Below are 23309 nucleotides of genomic sequence, written 5' to 3' on the forward strand. Positions count from 1 at the left end.
AATTCTTACAAGCAAGCCTGTCTCTGAGGCTACAGTACAACTCACTCAGATCTTAAGCATTGGTTACATGCACAGTTCTGGTAGCTGAGGGTCAACTTATCTGATCCCATCACGCACACATGCAAAGCAAAATAATAATAATAATAATCCTGAAAGCTACCTTCCACTCTAATCAGACCTCCTCCTATTCACAGGGTAGCTCATGAAATCTTTCCTAATATTCAGTGCACTCTTGAATCCATTTTTCAGACCCCTTTCAGAAGTGTCACTATATTTCCTAACAATTAAGGTCATCTTTCAAGTGGCCATAACACCACGTGCATGAAGGATGTCAGAATTGGGAGCCCTCTCTGTCCTCCCTCAAAATTGTGTTTCTTCCATAAAGGGTGCTACTATGGACAGATCTTTCATTCATCTCTTAAGATCATTTCCTTCTTCCACCAATCCCAGGAAATATTTCTCCTCTCTTTTGCCAAAACCAGCCTGTCTGAAAGAAAAGATTTGGCACATCTTAGATGTCCAGAAAGCAATTAAGATGTATAGTTAAAAGGACAAAGGCCTTTAGTAAAATGTCTGCTTTGTTCATTCTAATACACAACAGGACAGAAAGCTTGCAGGCGGTTATCTCCCCCATTCAAGATTAAAGCCCGTTCCATGAAGGCGATGGCAGCTTCATGGGCCGATAGGTCCAGTGTACCATATACATGGTTTTGTGGGGCATCTCTGCCTATGTTCACTACATTCTATAAGACAGACTTCCTCAGGAGGTTGTTCAAACCGTAGCTCATCTTTAGCCCACCCAACAATTGATAATGGGGGGGGGGGTGAGCAGCATGCACTGCTACAAAAATCCCATTGCTACTGAATTTATGGATGCATCCCCCACAGTCAGAATGAGAACATTTATCTCACTTATCCAGAAATTTTCATTCTGGGTAGGGGGATGGGTCCATAAATTTGTCTCACCCTGAACTTTTACCTCTTTCTTCCAGAAGGTGATGGCTCTTTAGTGTATCATTGGCTTTTCCCTTTTTAGGGAGAGCTGATGGACAACTGTGTCCTTACATTTAATCAATGACCCTTAGGTTTAACCCAGTTTACATGTTTTTGTCAGGTTGGACAATTCTACTTGTTGGGCAGATTTGCTGCTATTGTTATTGCATGAAAAAGAGTGTTTAGTCAGATACAAGTTATCAGCTTTGGAAGAGACTCTCTGGAGAGGCCGTTCAGTGGGAGGAGTTATCTGGACAGTCAGCCCAGCCAATCAAAACATCTGCCTCCTATAGCATGGAGCTACTGAATGTGTAGACTGAGCCCCTGAAGTCAGAACTCCATATTCTTGGTACTGGTTGGTACTAGGCCAACACAGAGACCCCACTTTTAGCAAGTGTGTAATATGGAGGATCCCCAGGGCCCATCCATGAAGCTGTCTTGCAAGGCACAAACGATGAAGAGGGTTGTTAAGGCGGGAGGCAGTTTTTAATACACAAGGACATAAAACATGCAAATGACATCTGTATTTTTTGTTTCCTTGCTTGTTCTTCACACATGAATTATTCCTCTAGAATATATAATGTACGGAGAATAAAATGCACTTGCTTCAATCTGCCCCCTATAAAGAAACAAGCTGGCAAAATTAAGTTGAAATTGGAGCTCAGAAGGACTAGCTGGTGAGGCTTAGACCATGTGAAACACATTGGGAGACTGAGGAAAACAAGGGGCAGAAATAGCAGAGGCAATGTCAACTTCCTTGACTAAAGTAGTTTGTCCATTCTTTACTAGTCAAATTTGCAGCAAGGGAGCCTTATTGGTTCCACATCTGCTCGTGGATACTCAAAGAACAGCAGAGGTCAGGTATACTCATTGGCCAGGAGATTGTGATTTTTTTCCCCTTAGTTGCGGGTTTAGCCTGTATCCTTGCTCTTGTCAGCTTCTCTTCGATTACAGCACTGTACTCCCTGTGACGGCAGATCTGAAGTCAACTTGAGAACTTCATCGAGTGAGGAATGTAGGGGCCACATTCTTAGTGATGTTCCTGAAGGAAGCAAATAACTCCTACATGCTCTAAACTGCACTGGTTTCCAGCGTCTTACAAAATGCAGTAAGTTTCACGTGGCTGAATTTTGACTACCTTAGAGATTTCCCTTTTTTCTGTGTTAAGATGCTGCAGTCAAGAGTAGCCATGGCACTTCAGCTAACAACTTTCAGTTTATAATAGGAGAGGGTTGGCAATAGGGCATTTCACTGAAGAGTTCTCATTTCTACAATGTTTTCTCTCTCTCTGTCCATCAAAGCCCAAGTTTTATGACCATCAAGTCAGTTTTTAAAAAAATAATCCATTTGCTAAACACTCTCATGGGAGAAGAGGGATTAAGTGGATTGATTTGTGAGTCTCAATTGGGGCTGGAGGACTTAATTATGGATATAGGTAAAATATCTAAACAAAGTTGTGTATCACCTAGAGTTATTATAGATAACTGTATGTAAAATACATCAATCACTACACAGATGCGCGTACACACACACGTGTTTTGGTAGACAATTCTGAAAAAGAGAAGATTATTTTATAGTATTTTTGGCATGATAATGCCAGTGTAAAAACCAAAGTTTCATAAAGAGGCATCTTTAAATATGAAGGCTCTGTTTAATAGCAGAGCCTCATGTGGGATTGTACAAGAAAAGCAGTGATGTTTGTCAGTTACTTTAGAGCCATTATTAGAACAGATCAAAGAAGTCTATCTGAATCTTTTTCCTTTTGACATAAAACACCTCCTCTACAGTTTGAAGAGCTCAAAATAGTTTAGAACTTCTCTAGTTACAGAATTCATAGTAAAAAAAATGTCCGATGAAAGACAGAGAGAAGCCAAGACTATTCTTAAAGAACAGTATATGTGCCTAAGATTAGACACAGGCCTAGACAGAGACAGACAGTACCTTCTTCATGACTACATGTGAAGTTAGATTTACTGCCACAATGTAACTTTGCATTGCCTCATCCCTGCTTTGGACCCAGCCATAATGTGGCTGGGGAGTACAGACCCATCTCTTTTACAGTGCCACAATAAATACTATCTACCTGAAAGTGGGTAGGGTGAGTGCTGGGCCCTGGCAGTACTGGCTGGGCACATAGAGAGAAGCATTTTGCATCGCTCCAAGGATGGAGTAGCTATCATAGTAGGATGTAATACTTGGCAGCCCCTCGGAGGAATTTTGGCAAGATCAACCCAAATTCCTCCCACGGCTCCCATTGCTTCATGGCCCTTTCAGGAACTTCCTCCAGCACACTTAAGTGTATCAGTCTATCCTTTAGAGACTGAAACAATTGGATTTTGCACTGCTATTAGATTCACTCTTATAGTTAGAAAAGGTACTTCTGCTTGGAGATGTTCCTGACTTTATATTCTGCCAGGTTTCCCTGTAGAACTCCTGGGTTGAGGGGTTTATCTATTAAGGCAAATCTGATTAGTGGCCATTACTTCTGATAGAAATTTAAGACTGTCTGCCAGTGCCAGGGTTGGGGATTTTTTTTTTTTTTTTTTTTTGCTTCCAGAAGTGCAGTAGTAAATTCTTGTCCCGATTTCATTCCCAAAGCAATTCTGTGGTTTCAAAAGGATTAGGTTATAATTCCTTTCCTTTATCTTTAAACTACAAAAATTGGAAAGACTTCATTACTGTTTGGACACCGGTTAGATTATTAACTGTCTGCATTGGGCAGATGGTTTTAAGAAAGCTGGATAGTGTGTTTCCCATCTTATGAGATATATGGTATTTCATATCTTTTTATTCCAGATACAGAAAGGGGAATGGCTAAGGTTTAGGTGGGCTAAATATAGTATGGAGACAAAAGATGCTAAGAAAAGCTGAAGCAGAAGAGCTTAGTAGTCATTGTGCCTGAGGTATGGCAGCCCCTTTAGCCAAAAATGTGGATTAATATGGTAAAAATTCATAAAAACAGTTCACATTACCTAACTCTATAAACTCAAAGCTGTTTCTGAGCATGATTCAGCAATGCAATATAGAAAGCAGGTCTTAGCTTACAAAAGTTTTCTTCTTGAAGACAACATGGGACAATGATCTATGCTCTAGTTCAATCATAAAACTAAAACAAGTAATTTTCCCCTCTTGCTTTGCCCTACCTCCATACTGCTGGGTTCATCCTACTCTTATAGAAGAATATCCCTTTAGTATTTTCCTCCTCTCAAAACAGCTCCTTTTGAAGATACTTGGGGGGAGGGATAGCTCAGTGGTTTGAGCATTGGCCTGCTAAACCCAGGGTTGTGAGTTCAATCCTTGAGGGGGCCATTTAGGGATCTGGGGCAAAAATTGGGGATTGGTCCTGCTTTGAGCAGGGGGTTGGACTAGATGACCTTCTGAGGCCCCTTCCAACCTTGAGATTCTATGATTCTACTTGAGAGCGCGATGGAGCACTAAGAACACCACCAAACCAACAAAAAGTTACTTGAAAGGAAGGGGACGTTCTTAAAGGGCTTGTCTACAGTGATAAATTACATTGTGTTCTATCGCAATCATGAGGAATCTTGGTAACTAATACAATGTTAAATGCGCAGTGTACACCAGGGATAGGGTAAGTTCCCCGGCAGGCCAGGATGATTGTTTACCTGCTGGATCCGCAGGTTCGGCTGATCGCAGCTCCTACTGGCCGTGGTTTGCTGCTCCAGGCCAATGGGGGCTGCGGGAAACAGCAGCCAGCACATCTCTCGGCCCGCACCACTTCCTGCAGCCCCCATTGACCTGGAGCGGTGAACCATGGCCAGTAGGAGCTGCAATTGGCTGAACCTGTGGATGTGGCAGGTAAACAAACCGGCCCGGCCCTCTAGGGGGCTTACCCTGACATGCCATATGCCAAAGGTTGCTGATCCCTGGTGTACACAAAGTTAGCATCATGCCCTCCAGGGATGGTAAACCACAACCAGCTGACATGATGTTAAACACAATACTCAGAGTAGACAGGGACTGAGTGTTTAACATCATGTGTTTAACATCATGAAAGTTACTATGACTTCTCAGGGTTGTGTTCTAATACAGTATAATTTCTGGGCAAACACAAGCCAGAACTGACTTCTTCAAATGAAAGCAAGATGCATCATAGGGCCAACTTTGAGTACAGTTGTTGTGGTGATTATGCCAGTGGCAAACCTGGCACACAGAATAAAGGTTTTTCATTTAAATCAGGTAATCCTGCCCTTTCCTCACTGAATGCCCTCACTGTTGATCCTAGGTTACTGGATAAGGTACTAATTAAAAATATTTTCTTCAAGGTAGTTTTTCTGCACATGACATGCCACTTTATATTAGCTCCTATTGTGCCTGCTTAGTGCACCACATAAGATCCTTTAAGACAGATGCTCTCAAAACAGTGTATCGGGGTTACACATTGTTTGCACTGAAGTGGCTACTCTGGATATAGATAGGATTGATATAAAGGGTCCTTTGGTAGCTTCTACCTGGGTTCCATGTTTTTGTGAGTTTAGCAAAAACCTTGCTATTTAAATTAGTGGAAGGTTTTGTTAACAATTATTCATTATTATTTTGAAGGATTAAGAAAAAGAAGTCAATTTTTGTTTCAAAATGCTTATAGAAAAACTTTAAAAGGGAAATCAAGGATAAACCCTGTATGACATAGAAAGATCACAGAATTCATTCTAAAAGTTATATACCAAACCTTTTTCAGACAGTTTTTCTCCTATGATGAGTGTTCAACTTATGATACTTCTCATTGGCCAAAAATATGAGACATCACGTAAGCAATTTGGTTACGTGTAAAATATTGTATGCAGAGCTATGTTTTTGCCTCATTGCACAAATGTTTTTAACATTACAACATTTAAATAATTTTTTGCTCTTTACAAACTGTAATCAGTGTCAGTCCAAGTAATTTCTAGATGTACTAAAACAGTCTAGCAGTGAAATTGAGTTGATGATCCCAGTCCAATTTCTAAGGGACTGGAGTTCATAAAAAACAACAGACTAGCACTTACCAGAGGGGCCAAAGACTGAGTAGGATTGGAGTCTGAAACTGACCTTTGAACTATAGGGTTTGGTCTTCTTCAAACAACTCAGGGTTAAGCATGTTGGTGGAGCAACAAACTATACCTGCTTGTGCCATGCAGTGTAAATGATCTGTAGACATGTATGGTGAGATTCTGCAATGTGCTTCTAAGCCATATTTACACACTCCTGATCTTGAGCTGCTTCGGGAGCTAGAGAGGCTTCCACTGTTATTTAGACAGTCCTGGGAACCCGTCTAAGAACATGTCTGCACAAACACTTATTGAGCAGCAAGCTGGGCTGTAAATCTGCAGTGCACAGTGTGCTGGAGCACTAAGTGTCCTTGGGGACCTTCAGCTGACTACTAAAAGTTCCCTAACGTGCACTAACTTACTGCGGTTTCAGATATTTGCCAACCTTGCTAACATTTTCAATAAACTGAAAGAAAATTGGTTCATGCAAGTTAACACACAGGTATTGAACATGGTTATTGTAGTCTACTTTTCTTTCCTTTTCTTTTGTTGTTGTTGTTGTTACCCATCTGTCCTTCTTTTGCTCCCATCTGTTTCTTTCACTCAGTGTGCTGGAATCTTGTTTCATGACATGGAGTCTAAGCTCTTAATGTAGCACAGTATATGTTACCCAACTGAAAATGCTTTCTGAGAATAAATCATTGTCATTGTATTCTGTAGGAAGCAACAAACATTGATTTTGTGGTTAATGTGTATGAGAAATCTTTCTTTCAACAGAACAAATATTGTAACTGTCAATAAATGCACTCTAATTTCAGATTATGCACTTCAGAATAATACCATAAAGGATCATCATTTTAATCAGCTATTGACTACAGTTTGGGGACCATACATAGATTCCACGCGTTGCTGCTTTTTATATGGTAAGTACTATATAATGCCTTAAACTGTTTTCAAGTCTTTAAAGTTTGTACAACAGCATGTCAGAGTTGCAACACTGTGCTTATTCGATACCAAATGTTCCTTTAAACCACCAAGAAGGGAAACTGGTTTCATTCCTTGGTTTGGTTTAATAGCTTCTCTGCATGACAGATGATTTGTGATCCTGGAGGTCAACATAGTGAAGCGTAAAAATAGTTATTTGGGGCAGTTTGAATGGTGTTATATTTTCCCCAACAAGTACTGACACTTTTATAAAAGAATTACAGGATATTTGACAGTTACCAGTAACAGATTTTTAAGTAATAGCTCATAGTTTTATGCAATGTGGTGAAAAAATTCATAGGAATGTAAAAAAAAAATCAACTAGTTTTATTATTTTAAAATGCTTTAAAGTGTATATTAATTCTTTCCAAAAGGGGAAAAAAATAGTACCACATTTCCCATAATCTCTGTGTCAGTCTCTTTTCGATGAATATGGCATTTTAAATTCATTCACCCTGATAATGCTTCATTGTATATGTTAATCCTTCACTAATAATATCAGAGGAACATCTTTGGTTTATGTCTGTAGTAGAACTCTCAACTGATAAGGAACATAGAATCATAATTGAAATTACAAACAAAGTATCAATTTGAAAGAGTATATCATTAAGTTATTTAACTTTGCTGCTAGGGCAATATTCAGACAGAAGTGAGAAGTCACGTTAGGAAATCCTATTTCTTCCAGTACAAGATAATTTAATACAAAAATCAAATAATTCAGTAATGCATTCTCCTGTGTGATTCTTGGCAATTGAAAGTTATACATTGTCTACCCCTTCAACAAATAAAAGAAGCTTTTATGTTGTAAAGAGTTAAAAATATGCACTGAGTATTTAACGGGGAAAGTAAAACACTTTCCAAGATGAAAAATGGAAACAAAGCCCAGTAATAGTACATATTGTAGAAGTTTCATGTTAAAAAAAAAATCTATAATTGTGATGTAGACTACTTGAAAAAATGAGTAAATGCATAAAGGTTAGAAGAATTACTAGACTTAAATACACAAGCCATTTCCCCATTTTATGACAAGAGTTTAGAGTACTTAAAAATGAAAGTAAATGGAAAATAGCTGATATTAATCATACAAAAGAAATTTAAAGCATATCGCTTTTACAGCCATTAAGAGACCAGTTCATAAAAGCTTTAAACACCATTTGCGTAAGTTTTCCATATAGCATTTCAAATAGCATTTAGACAGGAAAGCAATTGTTTGAGTAAAAGAACATGTTTTTGCAATTTGTGAGCTCTTTTTCCCTGTTCACAATTAATTTCCACTGTAAAGAGTTCAAAACCAACAAAAAGGATATCTTTGAGAGGGAAAAGTTTTAAAGAGGGGGGTTCTGTATTAGTAAGCTAACTTTGCTAGATGGATTCATTAAGCAAAAATCTACATAATGTATATATAATAAGAGTGACTCAGTATGAACCATTTGGTATTCAAACCAGCTCACTTGGGTTCTGCTTCCTTTGTAATGAAAGTTTAGCCACCAATTAACTTAACTGAGAGCAGGACTGGGCCTTTGATGGACCCATGCCTCCAGTGTTTTTCCCCACATTTGCATGGTATCAATATTCATAGCCATATTCAGTGGGGTTACACAGGGTAACTGAGTAAAGAATACAGTCTTGCAATGGAAAGTCAGAGCTCATTTATACAGGTGAGAGCAACAGTGACCCACAGCTACAGCCCCTGAACTCAATCCTTTATTTACTCATGATCAGGACCATGAATATTTGTGATCCCATGGCCGCATAGTCCACCCCTTCCCTGGAATTAGAGCTCCAATCTAAAAACTCATTTAATTTTCTTCTAGCCCTAATGGTTGCAAAAACCACAGAAATAAATGTAGTCCAAGGTAAATGGGAGTGTTTAGATGCCAACAGTACAGCTGAAAACTTCAACCCAATATGTGTACCCCACAATCACAAAGTGGCTCCCATACACCCCAGGTCCCAACCCTGCTCAACTGTCCACTACCAGCTGACCACTTCAGAGGTCAGACTGGGGAAAATCCTGTTGTCCAGAAGGACAAGTAGAAGTGCTCTCTGGGCAAGTAAGATGTTCAGCTTTCAGATCCTCCACATAAGGACAATAGATAGGCTAAGGATGGTTTGACTGATATCTGGGACAGCAACTGTGAGCTGCCAGTCACAAGGGAGGGTGGTCAGAGGGGCTGAGATGGAGTAAAGCAGGGATAGGGTAAGCCCCCTGGCAGGCCGAGCCAGTTGTTTACCTGATGCATCCTCAGGTTCTGCCGATCGCAGCTTCCACTGGCTGTGGTTCACCGTTCCAGGCCAATGGGGGTGGCGGCCAGCACATCCCTTGGCCCACGCCACTTCCCACAGCCCCTATTGGCCTGAAGTGGCAAACAGCAGCCACTGGGAGCTGCAATTGGCTGAACCGGCGGACACGGCAGGTAAACAAACCATCCCGGCCCGCCAGGGGACTTACTCTGGCGGGCCGCGTGCCAAAGGTTGTGGATCCCTGTAGTAAAGCAAAGAGAACTGAACTGACTCAGGAGTAGGGGAAGGAGGAGGATCTGGATGGAGCAACAGAACTGAGCCAGAAAGTGCCATGCTGGAACTCTCAGCAGCTAAAGACAATCCTGGCCCTTATTTCTGAACACTTATCTCTTGAGATGGTAGATAGGAAGGGTTAAACATCAGAGGCAAGCGTGCCCAAGAATCCAATCTGTATAATTGCAACTGCCTTTGAGCATACTGATGTCAGATACATTAGGCTACAGCACCTACCCACCATTCACATGGTTTTAATGCTGCAACTCCACACAGTAGCCTAGTGATGAAGAGAAATGGCTTATTATGTCAGTGAACAAATTGACAATCTGTTAGGGCACTTTGCACAGGTACTGTATCGGGAGGGCTCTCTCCTTTCCCTAAATCAGTAGTTGCCTCTAAATACCAGAAAACAGCAAAAAGCAATCAAAGTGCTCTTAATCCCCCAGCCTCCTGCCTTTCAGGTTTTTGTTTTTGTTCTGTAGCACTGCAGGGTAGAATGAGGGTTTTCCATTGTGAAAATAACCAAAACAAGTTGACACATACTCATATACAGCAAAGCACAATCCAGGATTTGATACACAGCCCAAATGAACATGCCTTCACCGTGGTAGGCTATTCCCTATTGCCTCGAAAGGACAGAACATTTGTGAACATAGTTATAGTGACCAGTCAATAGCAGCAGCCGGCAGCACTAGTGGAGACTAGACTTGTGCTATTCAGATTCCTATTTCAAACCATACAGATATTACTCAGAATATTATTTAGGGGATTCAAATGTTTTCTTGAATTAAAAATAAATAAACGACAGACTTCTAGTTTTGACTCAGTCTCAGACTGATGGGGGCAGTGGTATTTTAATTTACCATAAGGTGAGAATAAAACTAGTCTTATGTGATTAAGTGGGAGAGTCAGACCTTATAAAAAAGAACCCTGGCACAATAGTTGTAAGCAAACACACGCAGAAAACAAAGAAATGCCTTTAAACAGTTACAGCAGCAACTATTTCATTTTCATCTAGTTGAAAGAATGATGAAAATTAGGACAATGACATTTTCTTCATGAACAACCAAACTGGAAAAATTAGCTTCCCAGGGACAATTGGTCAGAATTCCCTTCCCTCCCCCTCTATGCCTTCTATGGTGCAGCTACACATTGTTAATGCAAAAAATCTGCACCATATTGATAACTGAAAATGCAGACACTGAAAAATAAATGGAATTTAATATCAAAACAGCATGGCCTATTGCAATGAGTGTTTTGTATTTCATATTGAATTCAGCCAAACCCCGCACTTCTTAGTTTAATGCAGGTTGCTGTAAATTTCCAGTCTGCCACACAGTCGACTGGAATTTGCCTCAGAATTTAGGTTCAGTTTGCTGCAGAGTAACCTAAGCGGAGGAGAAGAGAGCCCTGAAGGATGGTAGGAAATAAAGTTACTACTCTAGGATAACAATACAAGTAAGGGGCAGGGGGAGACATCACACTTGGGCCTAATCCTCAGTTGGTGTAAATTAGTGTAGTGCCCTAAACTTCAGTGAAGCTACCCTTCTTTACACTTCCCTAGGATCTGGCCCATTATTTGAACTCACTGGATTGTACTGAAGCATCTACATGCAGGTCACACCCCCTCTGCTTCATCACACTCACTTTCCCCTCTACAGAGATATTCAGTAAACACTGTGTGCTGACACTAGTGCTTTGGCTCTCTGAGCTGCTTTCAGGACCAGAGACCAATCATTGATTGATGATGCACCAGCCAGATTAGAATCCATCTCACTCTCTTATAGCTGCATTGGCTCTGCAGAACTACATAGAGGGAAAAATAGTACAAAATATTGGTCATTCAGCAGACATGACTCTGAATGGACACAGGGAGCAGATTTGTTGGAGTAAAAGATGCCCCTATTCAGTCACTTTTCAGAGTACAACCACAGTTCAAGAACAAAAGTAATTATAGAAAATGTGTGGAGGGTGGTGATATTAGAAACAAAAAGATGTAAGTCAGCCAAATAAGAGTCATAAGTAAAAGTAAACTCTCAGCAGGTTTACAACAAATGCTCAGACACCAAGCACAGTGGCTGTGAACTCTTCAGCAGCCATAAACAGCTAACTGCTGACTTTTTCTCTCAGGATGTTGCATTAAAACAGATACCCATTTTCTATTTCTCTCTCTTTATTCTTTGCCTGCCCGCTTTATCCTTCCTTTGGATCACTCAAACATATTTATTTTAATCAGAACTAAAATAGCAGTGTCTCTCTCTGTTGCCTCTGTGCGGCCGTTTGTTTTTTCTTCTGTTATTTACAAAAAATCAAATGCACTTTGCATTGAAGAAGGAAAACCAGATGAGTATCCATGTTTTAAATAGCAGTCAAGGATTTCACAACCATGTAACTTTAATACAGTGTAATAGGAGAGAGGGTTTAAAAATAAAGGAAGCACTGTGACCAGACAAGGTTTTATATTAGATGATCATAATGGTCCCTTCTGGCCACAAAATCTATTAATCTTCCAGTTCTGTCCCCATTTCACCCAAAGTAATACCTTTTTAATTAGCCTCTCTTTTAAGAGATTATTTAAATAGTTCTGTAACCTGTATAACTATTCTTGCTAATTTTTTGTATTCTGATTGCCAACAAGATGACTGAGGCAGGAGCAGCTCTCTCTTATTTTGCTTTAGTTTGAACTCCTTCCAAAGAGACACAAGTCAAACAAACACACACAAATTCACTCTTATACCAGAATGACATAGCCAGTTGTCTCACAACAAGATAAACAAGGTTTTAATTCATACCGGAGGTTGTACCCAATTTTTTTTCCATGTACAAAAGATCATAAAAACCTATTATTCTATATATTTCAATACTGCAAATGATAGGCCCAGTCCTATAGTCCCTACTCAGGCAAAATTCCCATTGATTTCAAGATGAGACCTGATACATACAAAGATTCTACTTTATCTTTAAAAAAAAAATACATCCATGTGTGTCAAGGTTCCTTCCCCACTCTGAACTCTAGGATACAGATGGAGGGACCTGCATGAAAACCTCCTAAGCTTACTTTTACCAGCCTAGGTTAAAACTTCCCCAAGGTACAAACTATTTTACCTTTTGCCCTTGTACTTTATCGCTGCCACCACCAAACATCTAACAGGTATATAACTGGGAAAGAGCCCGTTTGGAAACGTCTTTCTCCCAAAAATCCTCCCAAACCTTACACCCCCTTTCCTGGAGAAGGTTCGATAAAAATCCTCACCAATTTGCGTAGGTGAACACAGATTCTTAAAAGAAGAATTTTAATAGAAGAAAAAATAAAAGAATCACCTCTGTAAAATCAGGATGGTAAATACCTTATAGGGTAATTAGATTCAAAACATAGAGAATCCCTCTAGGCAAAACCTTAAGTTACAAAAATACACAAAAACAGGAATATCCATTCCATTCAGCACAGCTTATTTTCTCAACCATTTAAAGAAAACAGAATCTAACGCATATCTAGCTAGATTACTTACTAAATTCTAAGACTCCATTGCTGTTCTGTCCCCGGCAAAAGCATCACACAGACAGACAGCCTTTGTTACTGGGGAAGAGCTGTTTGGACGCGTCCTTCCCCCCAAAATACTTCCCAAAACCTTGCACCCCACTTCCTGGACAAGGTTTGGTAAAAAGCCTCACCAATTTGCCTAGGTGACTACAGACCCAGATCCTTGGATCTTAAGAACAATGAACAATCCTCCCAACACTTGCACCCCCCCTTTCCTGGGAAATGTTGGATAAAAAGCCTCACCAATTTGCATCGGTGACCATAGACCCAAATCCTTGGATCTGAGAACAATGAAAAAGCATTCAGTTTTCTTACAAGAAGACTTTTAATAAAAATAGAAGTAAATAGAAATGAAGAAATCCCCCCTGTAAAATCAGGATGGTAGATATCTTACAGGGTAATTAGATACAAAAACATAGAGAACCCCTCTAGGCAAAACCTTAAGTTACAAAAAAGATACACAGACAGAAATAGTTATTCTATTCAGCACAATTCTTTTCTCAGCCATTTAAAGAAATCATAATCTAACACATACCTAGCTAGATTACTTACTAAAAGTTCTAAGACTCCATTCCTGGTCTATCCCTGGCAGAAACCAGCATATAGACAGACACACAGACCCTTTGTTTCTCTCCCTCCTCCCAGCTTTTGAAAGTATCTTGTCTCCTCATTGGTCATTTTGGTCAGGTGCCAGCGAGGTTACCTTTAGCTTCTTAACCCTTTACAGGTGAGAGGAGCTTTCCCCTGGCCAGGAGGGATTTCAAAGGGGTTTACCCTTCCCTTTATATTTATGACACTCACTTTTAATGAATAACTGTGAATATCCCCTTAATTCAATGATACCAGGTAAAAATCAACATTGATTTTTTTGTTTGTTTTTTGTTTTGTTTTGGCTGGGTGCTCAAAATGCTGTTTGCTCTTTTTCTTAAGATACAAGTCTCCGTGATCCAATAAAGTTCAGAGTTGTATTATCTGTCATCAATCAGTTTGGCTGCAATACGTCTGAGGTTGTTTTGAGGGGTTTTTGCAGTCACTTTTGTAAAGCAATTTCTCATTCCTAGCTCTTTTTTCCTAGTATATTTTCACTTAGTAGTTGAATTCCTTTTTGTGAATCACTTTTTCTCCTGAAGGAACAATAAATTGATGGCAGCAGAAGACCACTGCCATCTCTCTCTTTCTCTCTCTCTCTCTGACACATAGTCTCACTTCAGTCTAGCTTTTCTATTAATCAAACAATTCTCTGTAAAAAAAAAAAAAAAAAGGCCCTAATCTTTGCATATGACCCAAGTTACTTTGATATGTTACATATTTCTTATTCATACTGGTTTAAGAAAAATTCTGTCATAAAAATAATTGTTTTCCACTTTACTAATCACACATAAAAATACATTATTGATTATTTCTGTACTTCATTCTTAATGTAAAACAATGCATCCTTTAATGAACCTTAGCTTATGTCCCTAAAGTTCTTATGAACCAGTCTTTCAAGCTACCCAGGTTGAATTTCATTTAGGACATTTGTTCTAAACTAGTACAACAATCACGCTAGCTGAATATATTCAAAGGCCTGAATATATTTTTATAGTGCACTTTTACTCAAACAGTTCTGATTAGGTACTCTTGATTTTGTGAAGAAGTTTGAACAGCAGACTAATAGGTTCATATGAAGACTATTGATTTTCATGGATTTTGACACCACGTAAGCTTTTTTATTACACATTGTCATAAATAAATATAAAGGGAAGGGTAAACACCTTTAAAAATCCCTCCTGGCCAGAGGAAAAACCCTTTCACCTGTAAAGGATTAAGAAGCTAGGATAACTTGACCAAAATGACCAATGAGGAGACAAGATACTTTCAAAAGCTGGAGGGGGGGGAGAAACAAAGGGTCTGTGTGTCTGTCTATATGCTGGTTTCTGCCAGGGATAGACCAGGAATGGAGTCTTAGAACTTTTAGTAAGTAATCTAGCTAGGCATGTGTTAGATTATGATTTCTTTAAATGGCTGAGAAAAGAATTGTGCTGAATAGAATAACTATTTCTGTCTGTGTATCTTTTTTGTAACTTAAGGTTTTGCCTAGAGGGGTTCTCTATGTTTTTGAATCTAATTACCCTGTAAGATATCTACCATCCTGATTTTACAGGGGGGATTTCTTCATTTCTATTTACTTCTATTTTTATTAAAAGTCTTCTTGTAAGAAAACTGAATGCTTTTTCATTGTTCTCAGATCCAAGGATTTGGGTCTGTGGTCACCAATGCAAATTGGTGAGGCTTTTTATCCAACATTTCCCAGGAAAGGGGGGGTGCAAGTGTTGGGAGGATTGTTCATTGTTCTTAAGATCCAAGGATCTGGGTCTGTAGTCACCTAGGCAAATTGGTGAGGCTTTTTACCAAACCTTGTCCAGGAAGTGGGGTGCAAGGTTTTGGGAAGTATTTTGGGGGGAAGGACGCGTCCAAACAGCTCTTCCCCAGTAACCAGTATTAGTTTGGTGGTGGTAGCGGCCAATCCAAGGACAACGGGTAGAATATTTTGTACCTTGGGGAAGTTTTGACCTAAGCTGGTAAAGATAAGCTTAGGAGGTTTTTCATGCAGGTCCCCACATCTGTACCCTAGAGTTCAGAGTGGGGGAGGAACCTTGACAGTGAGATTTGTTCCTCACCTCAGCCATGACTGAAGTGTGTAATCCAGCCGCAGTCTATGGACAGCATACATACAGAGCATATCCACAACCCCTTGGTAGCCATTTGTCTAGAGTGCCTTGACTGGTGTTAGAAGCCCCAAGACCTGCACACCCTGTATAGCCAGTGAATCCATGTAATCATGCATCAAGTGACCACCCTTTAAACACTCCCCCCACAGAACTGTTAAGGCACAGCACTATGATATGTTGCCATGGGATGTGGTTGAAGTCTGAGAATTTATTTTACCATGGGGTTCCAAATTCCACCTTGTTCATATGTCTCCAAATCCTTCAAAATCTGATCAATATATCTTTAGTCCACATTTCATCATTTGACTTGTTAACTCTTGCTAAGAAGTGAGTGGCCACTCCTATGGCTGGACATTTTTAGAACTAGCTAAATTTACACACAACATAATTCACTTCTCAGTTTTTACTACTAAGTCAAATATTTCATTGAGAAGCAATTTGCAACCAAGAGCTTGAAAGGTCACATTTCTTTCACATGTTAGGCCAACTACTGCTCTGAATAGAATGGGGACTTTTTTTCACTGACTTTAATGGGACTAGGATAGAGTCACTTAACTAATAAATGTATTCTTGTTTAGAAAGCCTGAAGAAAGAGCCTGTTAAATGGCCAGTCTGTGTTAGAGCATTCCAATTGCTTCAGCAGACTTCAGATAATAAGAAAACTTCAACTGTTTTTGACTTTAATCCAGGTAAAATACACAAGCTGCAGTAGGATTTGGCTATGAGATTGTCCTACGTAATCTAGAAGACAGAAGACTAGCTCTTAATCACATTCAAATATTATATCCAAATGACAATGACTAGAATGTATCCCATCGAATCCAATCACATATCTTCAAGAATTACTGATTTCCTACCTTCTCTGTCAGGACAAGTCTGCTGAAAACCAGTGATTATTAAGGGCAGTCAGTCAGATCTGGGAAAAGGAGAGCAGAGATTGCAGACATATTTGTCACACCTGAAGAAGAAAGCAGACTTTTCTTAGATAGCTGTTCAAATAAACCTACTAATCCTAATATTAGTTCCAACTTAGGGCCAGAATAATGCTACAAAGCTCAGACCCTTTTGTTTGCACAGAGCCCCACTAAAGTCAGTTGGGGCTCCACACAGGCCTACACAGACCAGCTTAAAGGTCTATCACAAATCAATATATTTGGAGCAACTCCAGCTATCTCATCATAAAAGAGGCTAGATGTTTATGTCAGATTTTCAAAGCTAGAGGGAAATGGGGGTAAGTGAAATGTAATCATTGCTGTCAGTCAACAGAGGATTTACCTAAGGAAAGAAGATATTATTCCAACTTGAACTAAACTATAAGGTTTTCATACAGGCGAATTCAGTAAATTTGCTACCTCTGCTGTAAAAATTACGTCCTACAACTTTCCCCCTTCCCCTCCAAGGAAAGCAGCCAAATATTTGAAGCAAAATTACAAAACACTTTCACCCAAAGTAATAAAATTGCAACGATTGAATTTCAGGATTCAAATTCTCTAGAGCTATAGATTAACAGAGTCTTGATTCAGCTGACAGCTTTTCACATCTGAAGAACAGGATTTAGGACAGTTATTTTCTTGTAAACAGAATAAACTAAAGAGAGCATGAGACTTGAGCCATGTTTATGGTCTCCATTTTGGACTTTTTGTATGAGGGATTTAGCAATAGGCTCAATTTTGCTACATTAAGAATGAAATAGTGGCTAAACTGATAGGATCCTGAGGCAAAATTATTTTCTTCTATGGAAACTAATCTTGTTTAAAAAAAGCTTACTTTTGAGTACAAAACAGAGTACTCTGTAGTCTTGTTATTTTAAAATAGTTGCTGTAATTTCTTCCAATATGGTGTATAAGATTCAAAACTTATGTAGTGTATATTCCATTCTTCTCTGACTGTTGGTCATGATATAGCGCCTATGTGGATGAGACCCAATATTCATTCCAGAGAAGTCAGGTTTAAACATCAATTAAACTAGATCCCAGATTTTAAATTACCTTCAGGATGTGAGGGAGCTTATGTTTGTCATTCTTTGGCTGAAAGGAAAGAGGTCTCTAAATATTTACCAGAAACAGCCCACAAACAAACAACAGCAAGTGTGACTTCCCTCCTGCCCCACCTACTTTTAGCTCTTTAAGCTTTTCTTCATAAGAAGGCAAGGTGTCAAATGACTTATGTCTGAACTAACATTTTCAAGTAGAAAGAAAACTAAGCCCTTTGGGGCCAAATTCAGCCTGGCATAACTCAATTGACTTTACTGACAATGTACCTGCTTACACCAGCACAAAATTTTGTCCTTAAATTGTGAAGACTGACATACTTTCTTATAAGGTCAACAATGTCTGAGGAACCTAGGAAAGAGAAGCCGCCATGGCATCTGAACTAAGAAACCTGTTTATGGCTTCAACGGTATGCTTTGATGTTCTGGACAACCTCTTCTGTTTTGGCTAAAAATGCTTTGCCTGCTAGGCTAGCAAACAGGGGACCACAAACAGGGGAGTTTGAGAGGGAGTTTGTAGGAGGGAGCTGTAATATAATCGCTATGGTTAGGAAGGGCTGCATCGCCAGTGCCAACTCTGCTCCTGTCTCTTCCACCTGCGCCTGTATCCAGACAGACAGCCTAACCATGGATGCCTCTACCCAGATCCTGGTGTGGATTTGCAGAGACTGTGGCCTGCATTTCCCACTCCCAGAAAGCCAGGCTGGGGGGGGACCATCCAGTGTGAAAGGTGCCTTCTTGTGGAATCTCTCAGGAAGCAGGTGGGAGAGCTACAGGAGGAGGTGGCTAGGCTGAGGAGCATCCGTTCCCATGAGCAATTCTTCGAGAGTATTCACATGGAGACATCCAAGGCTGAGGAATCTATCCAGCTACAGAGACATCAACGGGGGAGAGGATATGGCTCTGTCACAGGGAGGACACTGGCAGCTGGTTACTTCTGGCAGCAGACAGTGCTCCATCCAGAGGTGAAAGTAAGCTGGTATGCCCTGGTACGGCGTACTGGCGAGAGCCGGTGCACTGTACTGGGGCAGCCCAGCTTCCCCAGGGGGCAATTTAAAGGGCCTGGGGCTCCAGCCACTGCTGGGAGCCCCAGGCCCTTTAAATTGCCTCCAGAGCCCCGCTGCTGGAGTCCTGAGGTAGTGGCTGCAGGGCTCCGGCAGCTATTTAAAGGGCCTGGGGCTCCCCTGCTTCTACCGCCCCAGCCCTTTAAATAGCCGCTGGAGCCCCGCCGCTGCTACTCCAGGGCTCCGGGGGTTATTTAAAGGTCTGGGGCTCCAGCTGCCTCTGCCACCCTGGTCCTTTAAATAGGCGCTGGAGCCCCACCGCTTCCCCAGGGCTCCGGCGGTTATTTAAAGGGCTGGGGTGGTAGAAGAGGGGAGCCCCGGGCCCTTTAAATAGCCCCCAGAGCCTCAGGCTGCTGCTACTGGGGCGGGGGGGGGGTACTTACCTTACAGGGTGGACTGGGGCTGGCTCTGAGCCCCTCAACCCCACTCCTTCGGCCCTAGGTCCCGCCCCTTCCGGGAGCCAGAGCTGGCCCCAGAGTACCGGTAAGTCACTCAACTTACTTTCTCCCCTGACTCCACCCCTACTCCCAATCCACCCACCATGGTGAAGGAAAACTGGTATGCTGCCCTGGCAATAAGCGATGAGGAATCACCCCCAAAAGGAGGAGGAGGAGAAGCCATTCACCCCCACAGGGCTGGGAGGATCACAGCCACCACTCTCAGGAGGAAACGTAGGGTAATGGTGGTTGGTGACTCTCTTCTGAGGGGGATAGAGGCACCATCTGTAGCCCTGACATGGCATCCTGAGAGGTTTGTTGTCTGCCAGAGGCCCGTATCCGAGACGTTATGGAGGGATTGTCGAGGATCCTCTGGCCCTGTGACTACTACCCCATGCTACTCATCCATGTGGGCACTCATGATACTGGCAGGTATGACATGATGGCAGATCAGAAGTGACTACAGGGATTTGGGAGTAAGGGTGAGGGAGTTGGGAGCGCAGGTGGTGCTCTCTTCCATCCTTCCAGTCAAGGGTAGGGGCCTGGGCAGAGACAGATGCATCCTGGCCGTGAATGCCTGGTTGCGAGGATGGTGTGGCCAGGAGGGCTTCGGCTTCCTTGACCATGGGATGCTGTTCCAAGAAGAAGGACAGCTGAGCAGAGGAAGGGGAAGAGCATATTTTGATACAGACTGGCTAACCTAATGAGAAGCACTTTAAATTAAGTTCAAAGGGGAAAGATGACCAAAGCCCACGGGTAAGCCAAAAACATGGAGGCCGGGGAGAAGGAATTTGGAATTTAGGGGGAGCATGGGCTGTTATAGTAGGTATAAAGGAGGGACAAGAGAGAACTGGGGAGCAGGGAGAAATCAAATCAGTATCGTAGATGTCTGTACACTAATGTGAGAAGTAATGGGAATAAGCAAGAAGAACTCGAAATGTTAGTAAATAAACACAACTGTGACACAGTTGGCATCACAGAGACCTGGTGGGATAATACGCATGACTGGAATATTGGTATAGAAGGGTACAGCTTGCTCAGGAAGGACAGGCAGGGGAAAAGGAGGAGGTGTTGCCTTATATATTAAAAATGTGTACACTTGGACTGAGGTGGAGATGGCAATAGGAGACAGACTTGTTGAAAGTCTCTGGGTAAGGATAAAAGGGGTAAAAACAAGGGTGATGTCATGGTAGGGGTCTGCTACAGACCCCCCTAGCCAGGAAGAAGAGGTGGACGAGGCTTTTTTTAAAGAGCTAACAAAATCATCCAAAGCACAGGACTTGGTGGTGATGGGGGACTTCAACTACCCAGGCATCTGTTGGGAAAATAACACAGCAGGGCACAGATTATCCAACAAGTTCTTGGAATATATTGGAGACAATGTTTTATTTCAGAAGGTGGAGACAGCTACTAGTGGAGAGGCTGTTCTAGACTTGATTTTGATAAATAAGGAGGACCTGCTTAAGAATTTGAAAGTGGAAGGCAGCTTGGGTAAAAATGTTCATGAAATGATAGAGTTCATGATAAGGAATGGTAGAAGGGAGAACAGCAAAATAAAGACAATGGATTTCAAGAAGGCAGACTTTAGTCGGTAGGTTAGATCCCACAGGAAGCAAGCTAAGGGGAAAAACAATAGAAGACAGTTGGCAGTTTTTCAAAGAGACATTATTAAGGGCACAAGAGCAAACTATCCCACTGAGTAGGAAAGATAGGAAATATGGCAAGAGACCACCCTGGCTTAACCAGGAGATCTTCAATGATCTAAAATTAAAAAAAGAGTCCTACAAAAAGTGGAAACTAGGTCAAATTACAAAGGATGAATATAAACAAATAATACAAGTATGTAGGGCCAAGGTACAAAACGAGCTCAAACTAGCTAGAGACATAAAGGGTAACAAGAAAACATTCTACAAATACATTAGAAGCAAGAGGAAGACAAAAGACAGGGTAGGCCTGTTACTCAACAAGAGGGAGAAAAATAATAACAGAAAATGTGGAAATAGCAGAGGTGCTTAATCATTTCTCTGTTACAGTTTTCACCAAGAAAGTTGGTGGTGATTGGACGTCTAACATAGTGAATGGCAGTGAAAATGAGGTAGGATCAGAATAGGTTAAAATAGGGGAAGAACAAGTTAAAAATTACTTGGACAAATTAGATGTCTTCAAGTCACCAGGACCTGATGAAATGCATCCTAGAATACTCAAGGAGCTAACTGAGGAGATATCTGAGCCATTAGTGATTATCTTTGAAAAGTCATGGAAGATGGGAGAGATTCCAGAAGACTGGAAAAGGGCAAATATTGTGCTAATCTATAAAAAGGGAAATAAGGACTACTTGGGGAATTACAGACCAGTCATCTTAACATCTGTACCCGGAAAAATAATGGAGCAAATAATTAAACAATCAATTTGCAAACATCTAGAAGATAATAAGTTGATAAGTAACAGTCAGCATGGATTTGTCAAAAACAAATCGTGTCAAACCAACCTGATAGCTTTCTTTGACTGGGTAACAAGCCTTGGGGGTGGGGGGAGAGTGGTAGATGTAGTATATCTTGACTTTAGTAAAGCTTTCGATACTGTCTCGCATGACCTTCTCATAAACAAACTAGGGAAATGCAACCTAGATGGAGCTACTATAAGGGGGGTGCAGAACTGGTTGGAAGACCATTCCCAGAGTGGTTTCACAGTCATCCTGGAAGGGCATAATGAGCAGGGTCCCGCAGGGATCAGTTCTGGGTCTGGTTCTGTTCAGTATCTTCATCAATGTTTAGATAATGGCATAGACAGTACACTTAAAGTTTGCGGATGATACCAAGCCAGGAGGGGTTGCAAGTACTTGGAGGATAGGATTAAAATTCAAAATGGTCTGGACAAACTGGAAAAATGGTCTGAAGTAAATAGGATGAAATTCAATAAGGAAAAATAGAAAATACTCCATTTAGGAAGGAACAACCAGTTGCACACACAGAAAATGGGAAATGACTGCGTTGGAAGGAGTATTGCGTAAAGGGATCTGGGGGTCATAGTGGACCACAAGCTAAATACGAGTCAACAGTAACGCTGTTGCAAAAAAAGCGAACATCATTCTGGGATTTATTAGCAGGAGTGTTGTAAGCAAGACACAAGCACTAATTCTTCCACTCTACTCCACACTGATTAGGCCTCAACTGGAGTATTGTGTCCAGTGCTGAGTGCCACATTTCAGGAAGGATGTAGAGAAATTGGAGAGAGTCCAGAGAAGCGTGACAAAATGATCAAAGGTCTAGAAAACATGACCTACGAGGGAAGATTGAAAAAATTGGGTTTGTTTAGTCTGAAAGAGAAGACTGGGAGGGGACATGATAACAGTTTTCAAGTATGTAAAATGTTGTTAGAAGGAGGAGGAAGAAAATTCTTTTTTCTTAACCTCTTAGGGTAAGACAAGAAGCAATGGATTAGATTGCAGCAAAGGAGGTTTAGGTTGGACATTAGGAAAAACTTCCTCACTGTCAGAGTGGTTAAGCACTGGAATAAATTGCCTAGGGAGGTTGTGGAGTCTCCATCATTGAAGATTTTTAAGAGCAGGTGTCATAAACATACAGATAAGGGTAGCATAAAATCCCTCCTTTACCTGTAAATGGTTAAGAAGCTCAAATAACCTGGTTGGCACCTGACTAGAAGGACAAATGGGGAAAGAAGATACTTTCAAATCTCGGGTGTGAGGAAATGTTTTGTTTGTGCTCTCTCTTGAGACAAAGAGAGAGACCAAGCAGGTAATCCAGCTCCTACTGAAATGATACATCTAAAATTACAGAAATTGTAAGTAATAGCAAGGAAATGAATTAGATTATATTTTGTTTTAATTTATGAATTTTCCCTGTGCTAAGAGGGAGGTTTATTCCTGTTTTTTGTAACTTTAAAGTTGAGCCTAGAGGGGAATTCTCTGTGTTTTAAATCTTTTTATTACCCTGTAAAATTACCTTCCATCCTGATTTTACAGAGGTGCTTCTTTTAACTTTTTTATTTATAATAAAGTTCTTCTTTTGAGAACTAAGGGTCTGGTCTGTGCTCACTTGGTTAACCTATTGATTGGTATATT

At 40.8% G+C, this 23309-nt stretch overlaps 1 protein-coding gene across 8 annotated transcripts in view; it reads left to right on the top strand.

Annotated features, from left to right (window-relative positions):
• B3GALT1 (beta-1,3-galactosyltransferase 1) overlaps positions 1-23309 on the top strand; it is a 378681-nt gene that overhangs the window by 224187 nt on the left and 131185 nt on the right. For 6 of the 8 annotated variants that reach the window (XR_007359151.2, XM_075117928.1, XM_075117926.1 and 3 more), the window contains one exon: positions 6800-6904. Coding sequence is in view for 1 of the 8 variants with exons in the window: in XM_075117928.1 (XP_074974029.1) it covers positions 6800-6904 (105 nt within the window). In the remaining 7 variants the exon portion in view is untranslated. Of the gene's footprint in view, positions 1-1947; positions 2102-6799; positions 6905-23309 lie in introns of all 8 variants that reach the window. The other 2 variants (XM_048869766.2, XM_048869767.2) reach the window with 2 other exon arrangements.

This window comes from Caretta caretta, chromosome 11 (genome assembly GCF_965140235.1).
Source record: "Caretta caretta isolate rCarCar2 chromosome 11, rCarCar1.hap1, whole genome shotgun sequence".
NCBI classification, from domain to species: Eukaryota; Metazoa; Chordata; order Testudines; family Cheloniidae; genus Caretta; species Caretta caretta.